The sequence below is a fragment of the Macrobrachium nipponense genome, chromosome 3 (genome assembly GCF_015104395.2).
Source record: "Macrobrachium nipponense isolate FS-2020 chromosome 3, ASM1510439v2, whole genome shotgun sequence".
Classification (NCBI taxonomy): domain Eukaryota; kingdom Metazoa; phylum Arthropoda; class Malacostraca; order Decapoda; family Palaemonidae; genus Macrobrachium; species Macrobrachium nipponense.
Window position 1 is genome coordinate 124944022 of NC_087202.1, and position 12564 is coordinate 124956585.

At 38.9% G+C, this 12564-nt stretch overlaps 1 protein-coding gene across 1 annotated transcript in view; it reads left to right on the forward strand.

Moving 5' to 3' along the window:
- Window positions 1-12564, forward strand: part of LOC135222494 (intraflagellar transport protein 172 homolog) — a 369686-nt gene that overhangs the window by 212865 nt on the left and 144257 nt on the right. The window contains 2 exon segments of the mRNA XM_064260577.1: window positions 5846-5959; window positions 9008-9182. Of these exon segments, the coding sequence (XP_064116647.1) occupies window positions 5846-5959; window positions 9008-9182 (289 nt within the window).

Consider the following 12564-nt stretch of genomic DNA (forward strand, 5'->3'; position numbering starts at 1 on the left):
TGGAACTGCTCCTCATCAAACTTCTTTGAGAAGATTTATGGGGGAATTCTTTGTTTCTCTTGGCCCTAAATGTCCAAGAAGGCAAAGTAAATTTTTTGGTGCATTGGAATCTCGCATCAGATTCTATGGAGACTCGGCTATGGGTTCTTGCCAGCATAGTATGTCTGGTAAAAGAACTAAAACCCTCTATTCCTGACTCAACGCTTTCAGATAGAGGTTTCGTTGTCCAGGCAGGGTACTTACGTTTTTATCTACAGAAGAAGGAATGGTTTAAACGTTTGATTACAGAGTCTTTGGGATGCGATGAGGGCTCGAAATGCTTCCCAGAAGGTGTTCAGAGGGATACAATAAAGAGCTAGAAATCAGGAGTCCTCCCAATTTCCGCTCTGAGTCTCCTTCGACTTCCAAGCTCCTTTCCTTCCTTCAGACAAGGATAGGGAAGATTCTGCAATGAGGAACTTCATCAACAAGTAAGAAGAGATCTCGTTAGCAACGGAAGGATTCAAGAAGGATCCTCCTCGGAGGAAGACTCTTCTCTCTCTTACTGTTAGATATCCTATCGTCTAATGGATGTAGCTGACTACAATCACCTCCCCTTGCCGGAGAGGCCAAAAGCTCAAAGTGGAAGAATTTCTTCCACCCTTCTCCAGTCTCCTGATAAACTATTGTGGAGGTTCAGGACTTTCGGATAATGTAGCGCCAACCAGGCGCCAAATGCCAAAACAGGCGTAAAAAACGCCAGAGGCAGACAGTTTCAAGGAACACTGTCATTGTCTGATGAAGAGAAAGAGGGGGCCTCCAACCTAGCGCAGATGCGCTAGAGGCGAACAAATCGGACAGATAAGAGTGTCCGATGTGGACATCGCCAGACATCCTTGAGACTCTACCAAGCTCGAAGCTCCAGCAAATAGTGCCAGTCTGGAGCCAGGCGCGAAGCTACTTCCAGGCGCGAGGCGCCAGGCCCCAGGCAGGTGCAAGGCGCCAGCCAGGCGTGAGGCGCCAGCCAGGCTCTAGGCTTCATCCAGAAGAGATCCATTTCAAAGAAAGCCCTGGTCTTCTTTGAAACAAGTGTGATCGCTAAAGCACTTCATGAGTAACTTGATGATTCCTTCAAACAGCTGAGAATTAAAAGCGCATGAAGTGCGAGCTTTTATGAATTCTTGTTCGTTCCATAACAATATGTCATGAGGACATATTAGCTGTCACTTACGGGAGATGGAACTCTGTGTTGACTTCCCATTACACGAAGGAGGTCAAGTTGACGTACGAGAGATCCTTCTCTCTTGGTTATACGTGTCTACGGATACGTTGCTGGGATAGGGAGCTGACACTGATCCTTAATTAGTCAGTTAATTTTTATTTTAACATAGTGTTTTTTCTTTGCGTTGTTTGAAAGGAGTTTGGGGATAACTCTTTTTAAATTAAGCACAAACCCTCATGTTAGGATCAGGTGATCGGGATCGGTGTTGTGCTCCTTATTATGCCACTAGGCATAGGTGTATTGTCATGTAAGTGGATAAGACCCCATTGACAAATGACCATTAGATTCTGTCGAGTAAGTGGATAAGACCCCATTGACAGATCTACAAGAACTCTTAGCCATAGGTCACATCCTCGCTGAGGCTCTTGAGACGAATCAGACTCCTAGCAATAGCTAGGAAGTCAACCCTTCATCTAAACACATAGGAACCAAGGTTTTATGAAAAGCAGCCAGAGCATCCTTAATTTCTGCCGTTGTCTTAGCGTCATCATCCTCCTCCTCGCTGCTGCTAGAGAACTCTTCTTGAACAACGTTATGTTGCATGGCCTCCAACTCCTTCAGGTCATCCATCATAAGCTCCTCTTGGTGCTCCTCAAGAAGGTCATTGATGTCGTCCTCATTGACGACCAGCCGCATGGGCTTGCCGAGTGCAATGATCTCGTCAAGATCTGGTTGCGAAACAGTTTCAGGATCGTCAACTGTTCCTAAATCTGCAGCACCAGCTTCGCCCACGTCGAATCCCTCGAAGTTTCAGGCGGATACGGCATCAGGCCAGAGTTTCTTCCACGAAGAATTCAAGGTTTGCTTCGAAACCTCCTGCCAAGCTTGATCGATGAGTCGGATGCATATGACAACATCAAAATGCTCCTTCCAAAATTCACGCAAGGTGAGGTTTGTGGTATCGGTGATGTCGAAACATCTCTTGAAAAGATGTTTCATATACAGCTTCTTGAAGTTCGATATTACTTGCTGGTCCATGGGCTGGAGGAGAAGGGTGGTGTTAGGCGGAAGATAAAGAACCTTGATAAACAAATACTCCGCTAGGATATCTTCCTCGAGGCCAGGAGGGTGAGCAGGGGCATTGTCCAACACCAGCAGACATTTCAGAGGGAGGCGCTTCTCTTCCAAGAATTTCTTCACTGTCAGGCCGAAACACAGATTTACCCACTCAGTGAACAAAAGTCTCATTACCCAGGCTTTCGCATTAGCCCTCCACATCACTGAAAGCTTCTCCTTAAGCACTTTGTGGGCCTTGAAGGCTCGAGGAGGCTCCGAATGATACACAAGTAGGGGCTTCACCTTGCAATCCCCACTGGCGTTTGAACAAAGTGCGAGCGTAAGCCTGTCTTTCATAGGCTTATGCCCAGGTAGCTACTTCTCTTCCTCCGTGATGTACGTCCGATGAGGCATTTTTTTCCAAGGCCAGCCTCATCACAGTTGAAGACTTGCTGAGAACTGTAGCCTTTGTTGAGCGTCATCTCGTCAAATGTCTTAATAAAGGCTTCAGCCGCCTTTGTGCCCGAGCTGGCCGCCTCCCCCCACCCATGAGAAGCCTTGAACTCTGGGGTTGGCGTCGATGTCCCTTCTCCTCCGTCGTCTTCGGCCTGGGCAATCAAATAGACGAAAATAGCGCTGGCCTTGTGGCAGATTGCCGTCTCTGCTTTCGTATCGCCAGCGATTTCTTTGTCTTTTATCCAGACAAGAAGCAGCCTTTCCATCTCATCGTGCACGTGGCTCCTCTTGCTGAACAAAATAGTCACGCCCTTGGAAGGTTTAGCTGCTTTGATGACGTCCTTCTGCTTAAGGATGGTGCCTATTGTCGACGGATTTCGACCGTATTACTTGGCAATCACACTCAATTGCATACCAGCTTCATATTTTTTAATGATCTCCATCTTTGTCTCCAAGGAAAGCATCCTCTTCTTTCCTACTTCAACTTTCTTGGGACCCATGACTACATATATACTGTACATAATTAAGTTGTGTAGTACGTATACGTATGAAGTAAGTTCTCACATAATACGATAAAGTAGTACTACAACGAAATCACTAGCGAATTTACGTTAATAAACGTTAATAATGGGAGAGATGCTGACCAATAGGAGAGAAGGATCTTATGGCAGTGACTAGCATCAGGAACCAATGGGAGAGCGGGAGGATGGTGGCGAGTCTACTCAGTTGGCGGCGTGCGAGTTTTAAAATTGTTATCGGTGGTCCGGGTGAATCTCGGACTTTACAGCAACAACCTTTCGTATCTTGAACAATTTTCGTATGTAGAGCCACAAAAATCTTCGTATTTGCTTTCGTATCTCGAGTTTTTCTTAAGTTGAGCCTATCGTATCTCGAGGTACCATTGTACTCTCCTATACACTACAGGTGCACCTTCATACTCCTTGTAACTCAATAGCAGGCATTTAAAACAAAGAAGAAGAACACTATTTCCTCCTTGCATTTCAAGCTATGACCTTGACATGTGTCCTGCAACATTGTCAGTTGAAGATTCATAGAAATAGAGTATCTCTTAATTGGTTTGGTATGACGTACGTAAATTACGTTATTATGTCAGAGGATATTTGCCTCTTGGAAATCTGTAGTTTTGATTTTCACACTTAGTATTTTATTTGAATATTATGTATATTTATTTGATAAACACTTAGTATTTTATTTGAATATTATAATAATTTGATATGAGATGCATCCTGGTCCATTCTCAATTATCTGAAAAAAGTACCAGGATTATAACAATCTTATGATCAATAATTTGATGGATCTTGTATATAGTATTGAATGAATGCAAGGGCACCACCCATTAACCCCTCACTAGAGAAACACGAGATATCTTGTGATCAATGTTCTAAAAATTTTGGACTTACCACAAGATATGTTGAAAAAATGTTAAATGCTAATAGTATGTATAGGACTAATACAAGATGATGTCTCGTAATCCACTGTTGTTTATTTGAGATATCTCATACTATATCATACGTTTGGCAGTAGCACTTAATGCTGGAAGTCATGAGTTATCGAGAATTACCGTTTTGTTTTTTTTCACGCAGACTACGCGTCATTAGTAGCATTTAATAGTCATCCTGATTGTTTGTTTGTTTTTTTCTCTTTTTGCCTGTTTTTAGGTAAGCTTGGTTGTTTTATTTGTCATCTTAGACTGGTGCTATGTTATATTATTGATTTATTACAATGCTGTTGTGTCTTTTGTTAGCTAATCCCTTGGCTATTTTGTGATACGTCGAGTAACTAGCAATCTTGAGAGTTTGTTTACGGTATTCGTTTTATATCTTCTTTTTGCTTTTTTTTTAAATTTAAGTTTGGTTGTTTTATTTTTCATCTTAGACTGTTTATAAGTTATATTATTGATTTATTACACTGATGTCATGTCTTTTGTTAGGCTCTTGACCATTTTGTTGTATGTTGAGTATAACTTTTTTTTATGCCAAATATGCACCATTACTAGATCTCCAGTGGTGACTTTGAGAATCTGTTTGTTTTGTTTCTTCTTTTCTCTTGTTTTTTATTCAATGCCTATTTTCAAAATTGCTAAAACTTAAGTAGTAATGAGATATCTCGTGATAGACCAAAATCGGTATAGTACAGTGGTCCCCCGCATTCGCGGGGGATGCGTACAAGACCCCCATGAACAGTTAGAACCTGCGAATAGTTGAAACCCCTATAAAAATGCTTAGAACCTCCTATTTTATTAGTTAAAACTCAAGAAAAACCCATTAAAAATTTTTATACCTGGTTTTTTTAAATAGATTAAGAAAAAACAGGAATTTGTGGATGTTTCTCATAGAAAAATACTGTGAATAGGCGAATTTTCCGCGAATAATGGGGGAAATATTCCAGAGAGAAATCCGTGAATGTGTGAGTCTGCAAATCTGGAGATTGCAAATACGGGGGGTCCACTGTAATTTGTACCAGATAATTTGTTGATGGCCATAAAAAAGTCTCAAATTGAGTTTCTAAAAATCAATATTTTACATGAAATAATTATAATTTTCTGTTGAAATTAAGATGTAAATTGTCTAAACAACTTATATTTTCAATTAATCAAATAAAATAACTGGAATCTTTTGACACCTTATGTTAAAAAGAATAGGTCCTTTAAGGGGTTAATATATGTTTTATGTGAATTATTGTTCATTTAATTTTCTGCATGGTCTTCTAGAAATGTTTTGTGACTTTTTTGTCAAAGCAGATATTTTTGTTGATAATTAGATTTTCTGATCATAAGATAGAACATACTAAGCTTTAATGGTTGCAAGTGTGGAAATGCTTAGATATTTTAGGATGGTCTCAGCAGCACTCCAATATACAGGCAGTCCCCGGTTATCGGCGATCTGGTTTTATGGCGCTTGTCTACCGCCATAACGGGCCGAGTTCCAGGTATCGGTGCCATAAGGAGCCTTATGGTGCCATAAGGGTGCTTATGGCAACGACAACTGGTTATTGGCACACCCCTGGGAACGGCACCCCAGCCAATAACCGGGGACTGCCTGTATTTATGATTGTGTGTTTTCATTATTTGTATGTAATTCCAATTTCCATGTGAAACTGATTTTCTTCCAGGTAGTAGTTCAAGATGGAGTGCAGGAGCTCTCTTATGCACTTGACGAAGGGCTTATAGAATTTGGGACAGCCATTGATGATGGAGATTACATTAGGGCAATGAGTTATCTCGAGGTTAGTGGTTTAGATTTAGATTTGTATTTGTTTTAGAATAAACCTATTAGCAGTCAGTTCACTGTTCACTGTTGTTTAAAAATCCCCGGATATTTTGTTTTTATCTCTTGTCATTTTGACAGACTACCTTTATTTTTTCATCTTTCATTCATTTTCGTGACATACCGGCAATTTGTATTTCACTTGTTTAAAATATTGGCACTTGTGTAGTTTTCTTGATTTCAAAAGACTGAGGGAGTTAAAATAACCAGATGGATAGTTTTCACCCTTGATGTTATCAGTAAGTTGTAGCTGTATTGTATAATGTGTAATAGCTAACTGGTATATGACAGGCCTGTTAGTATTTTTTTCTTAGAAGTTAGCTTTTGTCTGTTTCTTGGTAACTTTTGGTTTTCTTTCATATTTTAGGATTAAGTTTCCCCTTAGGTTTACTTTTTGTTGTTCCACTTTTCTTCTTCTACCTTCTTATTTTTTTACACTAGACTAACAAACTAGCTGCAGTGGTGATCATTTTTTAAATGTTTGTATTCTGTACCTTTGGAGTCTGTCTGTAGTTACCTATAAAAGTAGCATGTTGATTAACTTTAGTTTATTGTGTACTATTTTGAACTGGTGTTAATGTTTCAAATTGTGGTATAATTTTTTTTCTAATTTACTAATGGATATCAATTATGTCTCCTTGCTGCTCATAATTGATATGGACACAAGTTACAATTAAACATTTTAACAGTGTAAGCATAATACCATGTTTCACTTATAGTGCATAGTCCAGTAATTGTTTTGTTTATATTTGTGTATGTTTTATGGTTTGTGAATTTGTGGTATTTTTGACTGTTATTACAATTGGCATTTGACCTCCTCTGCTTTGGAATTTTTTTGTGAGACTCCTGATTTGTCTGTTTAGGTGAAGGGTTACTGGTCTTATATTAATGTTCTGAAACCAGTCTCCTCCCTTAGCTGTCTTTACCAGACATGACACACTATTGATTTGTTGCCTTCTTTGCTTGCTGTTTTGTCTGTTGGAGCTATTTATGCTGCTGTGGCAATTCATTCAGCTGTTGGAGTAGCTCTTTCACTTGCTCTTATTAGTGTTGGGCTTTATCCATGACTTATTTGAGTAATGCTCTCAGTTTGTCAACATGTTGCTGTAAGTTCCACAATCTCTGATGTCAGATCCAATGTTCTCCCAGTTGCAGGAAAATTTTTTGCTTTGATGTCAGGCCATCTGTTGAGTGATCACTTCTTTGCTGCATGCTTTCCATCCTGTAGGATTCTTGACTGTACCAGTTGCTGCCATACTTTTCTCTCCCATTGCAATGCTTCTCACTTCTGCTATTTGAGTTGTTGCTGCTGTTGCAGTAACATCTTATTTGTTGCAATAACATGTTATTTGTGGTATTGACAATTTTGATAAAGTTGGCTCCTTCTGTATCATCTTCAGAATGTACAGTATTCCCAGCACTTCCTACTTTGTCTGTGTTTGCATTACATCTTTCACCTGCGATATACCGGGTAATTAGCTGCGACTGTATATTGCTTGAATTTTCTTGTATTTGGTGTCTTCTAATGTTACTTCCATTCCTGACTTCGGTTTTACTCTTGTTGAAGTGCCAGTTCCAGTTTCCGTTGTTCAACTGCTTCAGACTCTAACTCAGATTAAAATTGAAGAATATATAATAAAGCTCCTCAACATTCTTCATCCTGCTCTGCCTTCTGCTTTGTTAAAGGTGGAAGTCAGAAGCCTTCAACCCTTTGCAGCATTTTAATCATGCCTTTTATAGGGCGGAGCTGTGAAAATAATCACTTCCATCATATTGGATGTAGTAAGTAGGTTATTGGGGTTGTAATTAGCTATGACAAGAACAAATCATGACTTCACCTTTACCAACAAGCTACCTGTCTGTTTCAAGACAGTAAGGCTTTTTATCTTGACCTCTTGTTAGATCTAGAACGTTTGGATCTTTACTTACTTCAGTCCACATGCCACCGGTTCAAAAGGTTCAGATATCACAATGGACAGAAATGACAAGAGTCTCTCCATATAAATAGCTCTACACTGGGTATTGTACAATAGTGGGTTTACAAATACCACAAAAGAGAATTGATTTATTAATAGAAACCCATCACTTCTCAAAAATATTTTTTAGTGTATCTTCTTTAGGTAAGATTATTTTTCTTTATTCTTTGACCTGAAGGACTTATCTATTTTCATTTCACAATGCCAGGAATACTGAGGGATGTCAAATATCACCAGTACTTTTAACACCAGCTAGAAATGGCATGCTGTCCATTATGGTGTAGAACTTATGTAAATTACTCTAGCTTTGTACTAGGATTATAGTATACCCTTTTAATTCTCACACAAATGAAATTGACCACTTTCCAGCTGTAGTTTAGGACTGGAAATGAGTTGCCAAGCCTTGCTTTGGGTAAAATTGTCCAGATTAGGGCTACTGAAAACTGAAGTAACTTTTGTGAAAAATGGGCAAATTTTTTTGTTATTTATGATTTTTCATTAATTACTTAATCTTCTGTCTGTTTTTAACATCACTAGGAAGTACTTTTTTTATTTGAAAAAAAAATGATCCAAGTCAAATTTTTGGTGACCCTTGATTTATCATTTAAAGATACAGTTGACCCTCGGTATTTATGAAGGATGTGTGCCACAACCCTTCATGAATAGCTAAAATTTGCAAATACTTTGAACTATTCTAAAGATATTTATAACCACCTGTTTTGATCGTCCAAACATGATGAAACCCTCTAAAAACACTTATACCCGAGTATGAAAAATACTGCAAATAGGCGAATTTTCCTTGAATAATGTGTTGATATATAAGTTCCATACAAAAATTCATGAATAGGCGAGTCCACGAATCTGAAACTGTATGTGGAAAAGTTGAAAAGGAAAATGTTTAAATAGTTTGAGATTATTTTTTTGTTCAGTTGTTGACCTTGATTACAATCAGAGTACGTATTATGGAAAAAATTATGATTCTCAAAGTATGATTACTGAAATCTGACTAATTTATTTTACTTACCTTTTAGTCACTACCTCTAACTGCTGAAGCAGAGACAATGTGGCGCACTTTAGCGCGCCTTACTTTGGAAGGACGCCATCTCTACATAGCCGAGAGATGCTATGCTGCTTTGGGTGATGTTTCTAAAGTGAGATTCCTTCAGGGAGTAAACAAAATACGTGAACAAGTACAGGAAGCTACAGGTAACTATGGAAGATATTATGTGTCTAGTAATGATAGGTTAGATAATATATACCTCAATCTTATGCAATTCGAGCTGCGCGAATTCACAATATATACAGTATTACCTCAATCTTACATGCAAAAGCCATCATTAACAGAAACTCAGTGATTTATGACGCTTATAGCTCAGATATCCCATCAATGGCACCTCTGTTAGGTATGTTATGGTGCCATAACTCTATTATTGGGGCTTTATGGTGCAGATAACTGGAACTCGGTGCATTATGGCAGCATAAATCACCGATTTTATGGCACCCGACAAGTTCCATAAAACCGGCTCGCCGTTAACCGAGTCCTCCGATAACTCAGGGGCTGCCTGTAGTGAGAACTTTTCATTTGAACGTAACCAATTGTCATATATGAGTTTTTCACAGAATTCTTCTTCTTTCTCTGCATCTCTTCCCACTTCTACATAGGACCGATTTTTTTTACCACTTTCCTCCACCTGGCTCAGTCAAACATATCGTCCTCTGACAATTGTTTGTCTTGCAGATCTTTAATTACATCCATCCACCTTCTCTCTCTCTCTCTCTCTCTACATATGATTCATCCTTGCTCATCACATGGCCGTACCAATGCAGTTTTTCACAAACATTTTTGAATCCTCAAGAAACTCTGCAAAAGTGTTTGTTTAATTTTTTATGTAATTTATGGGTTTTCAAGCATTGATATGTGAATTAAATATACAATCAAAAGAAAATGAAAAATGGGATTTGGAAGAAAAAAAACCCTAGTAAATATCAAGCAAAACCCAAACTATTGTGCTCATATGCGAAAAAGATGAATAAAAGAATAGAAAGAAATGAAGGGAGATTAACGAATGAAAAAAAGGAAATATGCAACATATTGGCAGAAAGATATAAGAGAGAATTTACCCCTAGAATTTATAATGAAGATAATGATACAGAAATAAGGGATGAAAATAGTGAATATTTATCAGACATAGATATTAATGAAGCCGATATTGTGTAGGCTATTAATGAAATTAAAAATGGATCAGCAGCTGGGCCTGATGGTGTCCCTGCTATTTTGTTAAAGAAAGTAGTTCATTCTATCGCAAAGCCCCTTGCAGTATTATTAAGGCAAAGTGTAGATACAGGCAAGATTTATGATGAGCATAAATTAGCATATATTACCCCTACTTTTAAAAGTGGATCAAGACTAGAGGCAAGTAATTATAGGTCTGTGAGTCTAACATCACATATGGAAGTGTATGAAAGGGTAATGAAGAAAAATATTATGAAGCATTTAATAAAAAATAATTTGTTTAATACAGGACAACATGGTTTTGTACCCGGAAAAATACACAAACCCAACTGTTAGTCCACCATGAAAACATATATAAGGGATTTTGACGAAGGAAAAATCTATTTCTGGGCAAGGACCTGAGTCGCCCAGTGAAATGTCCCTTTAGCACACATCTCTAAGGTATAAATATTGCTATAATACCAGAGAAAAAAGCTAATATGGAAATGCCAGAGTATTCTGGCTCGCTCACCTTATTTAAGGTGTCGGTATGGTTTCTGGGGCGAGTGAAACCACTGCCAGAGGTCCTTTGCCATTTAGATTCATCCCTCTTCAATATCCCTCATCTACAGAGGAGCCGATCTAAGGCCCACTACCCGCTACCGTTACGGCTAGCGCCTCTGACGTCATTCCTGCAGATAGCACCCAAGCTTGGGCCAAGAAAGGGTGGGATAAAAGGAAAGGGTGGGATTTCACTGGGCGACACAGGTCCTTGTCCAGAAATAGATTTTTCCTTGGTCAAAATCCCTTTTCTGGGCTCAGCCTGTGTCGCTCCGTGAAATAGTACCAGAGAAACGGCCATACAAGCTTGGAAAAGGAAGCACATAAGTAAAAATATAGGATAATCAAAACCAATTAAGGTTAATTGCTATAATTTAAATATAAGGTTACAGAACAAGTAACAACAGAGCAATTGGAACCTTAATGCTAATTCAACATATAAAACATAACAGATACTTAAAAGTACATAATAAGGTTTTAAATGCAAATTGTGACTAATCCTAGATACAAACAAAAGGGAATATCACAAGTATATACAATATGTGGCATCCAAGGTACAATATGGCTACATTGACGACTGAGCTACGGCAAGAATGCAAGCGAGGCAGGTAGGAAAGAGAGATATAAATAAAGTAAACTACTTACTACTAAGTTAAGCACTGCTGGAAATTTAAGGGCTTCTAAGGACTTAGGATAATGGCGTTTGAATACTGTCGGAGATTTCCAGCCTGTGTACTTCTTCAGATCATCAAAATTCATGTGTTGAAAATTATTATAATAGGGTAGCTATGCCCTAACATCATGTACCCGTGGGAAGACTGCGGGTTGGCTTGTTTTATAAAGTATAAAATCTGTTGTCTAATTCCTTTTAAGGAAATGGTGCCTCCCTTTTCCCTAATAAATAAAGGGCCTGAAGATCTTAGGGCAGTTCTACTTAGATATGCTTTTAGTGAAGTAACTGGACATAAGGACGGGTCCTGTGGAAGTGGGAGAATTTTCCATGGGGCACATCTATCCTCTGGGTCCTCATTCTTAGCTAGAAATTGACGATCTGGAGAAAGTAACACTTCTCCTGAAGGGAGAAACTCTATATGACCTGATTCTCTAGATAGAGCCGACAGATCGGAAATTCTGGCTCCTGAGGCCAGACTTAACAGGAATAATGTTTTCCCCAGGAGAGCTATATAATCACATGAGTCATTATTAGTGTCCGAAGCCAATTTAAGGACATCATTTAAGAACCATGACACAGACTTGTGCCTCTCAGATGGTCTGAGTCTAGCACAAGCCTTGGGGATAGATGAAAAATATGAATCTGTTAGATCTATTTTGAATCCAAACTGGAAGATCTTCTTAAGGGCAGACTTAGTAGTAGTAATAGTACTAGCTGCTAAACCTTTCTCAAATAGTGTCCTGAAAAAGGATATGGCCAGATTCGTGGTCATGGTTTGTGCATTAGAGTCCCTCAAGAATACAGCTAGTTTTTTAAGTGCTGAATCATATTGACGCAACTTCGATTCCCGTTTATCAGATTCTAAGAATAAGATGTTCTGGGGATCAATATTAGCATCCCTTTGTGCCGCAAACTTCATGAAGTCCATAAAGTTAGGGCTTTCTGAATTCCTGAGGAAGCGAACACAGTCCGCGTTTGCACTAGTTGTGATAGTTTGGGATTGGGAATCCATTGAGGTCGGAGTCCCAATTCCAGTAGAAGTGGGAACCAATTGCTCTTGGGCCAATTGGGGGCTACTAGAGCAATGTGGCCTTTGAACGTCCTGAGTTTGTTTAGGACTTTCAAGAGAAGATTCACTGGAG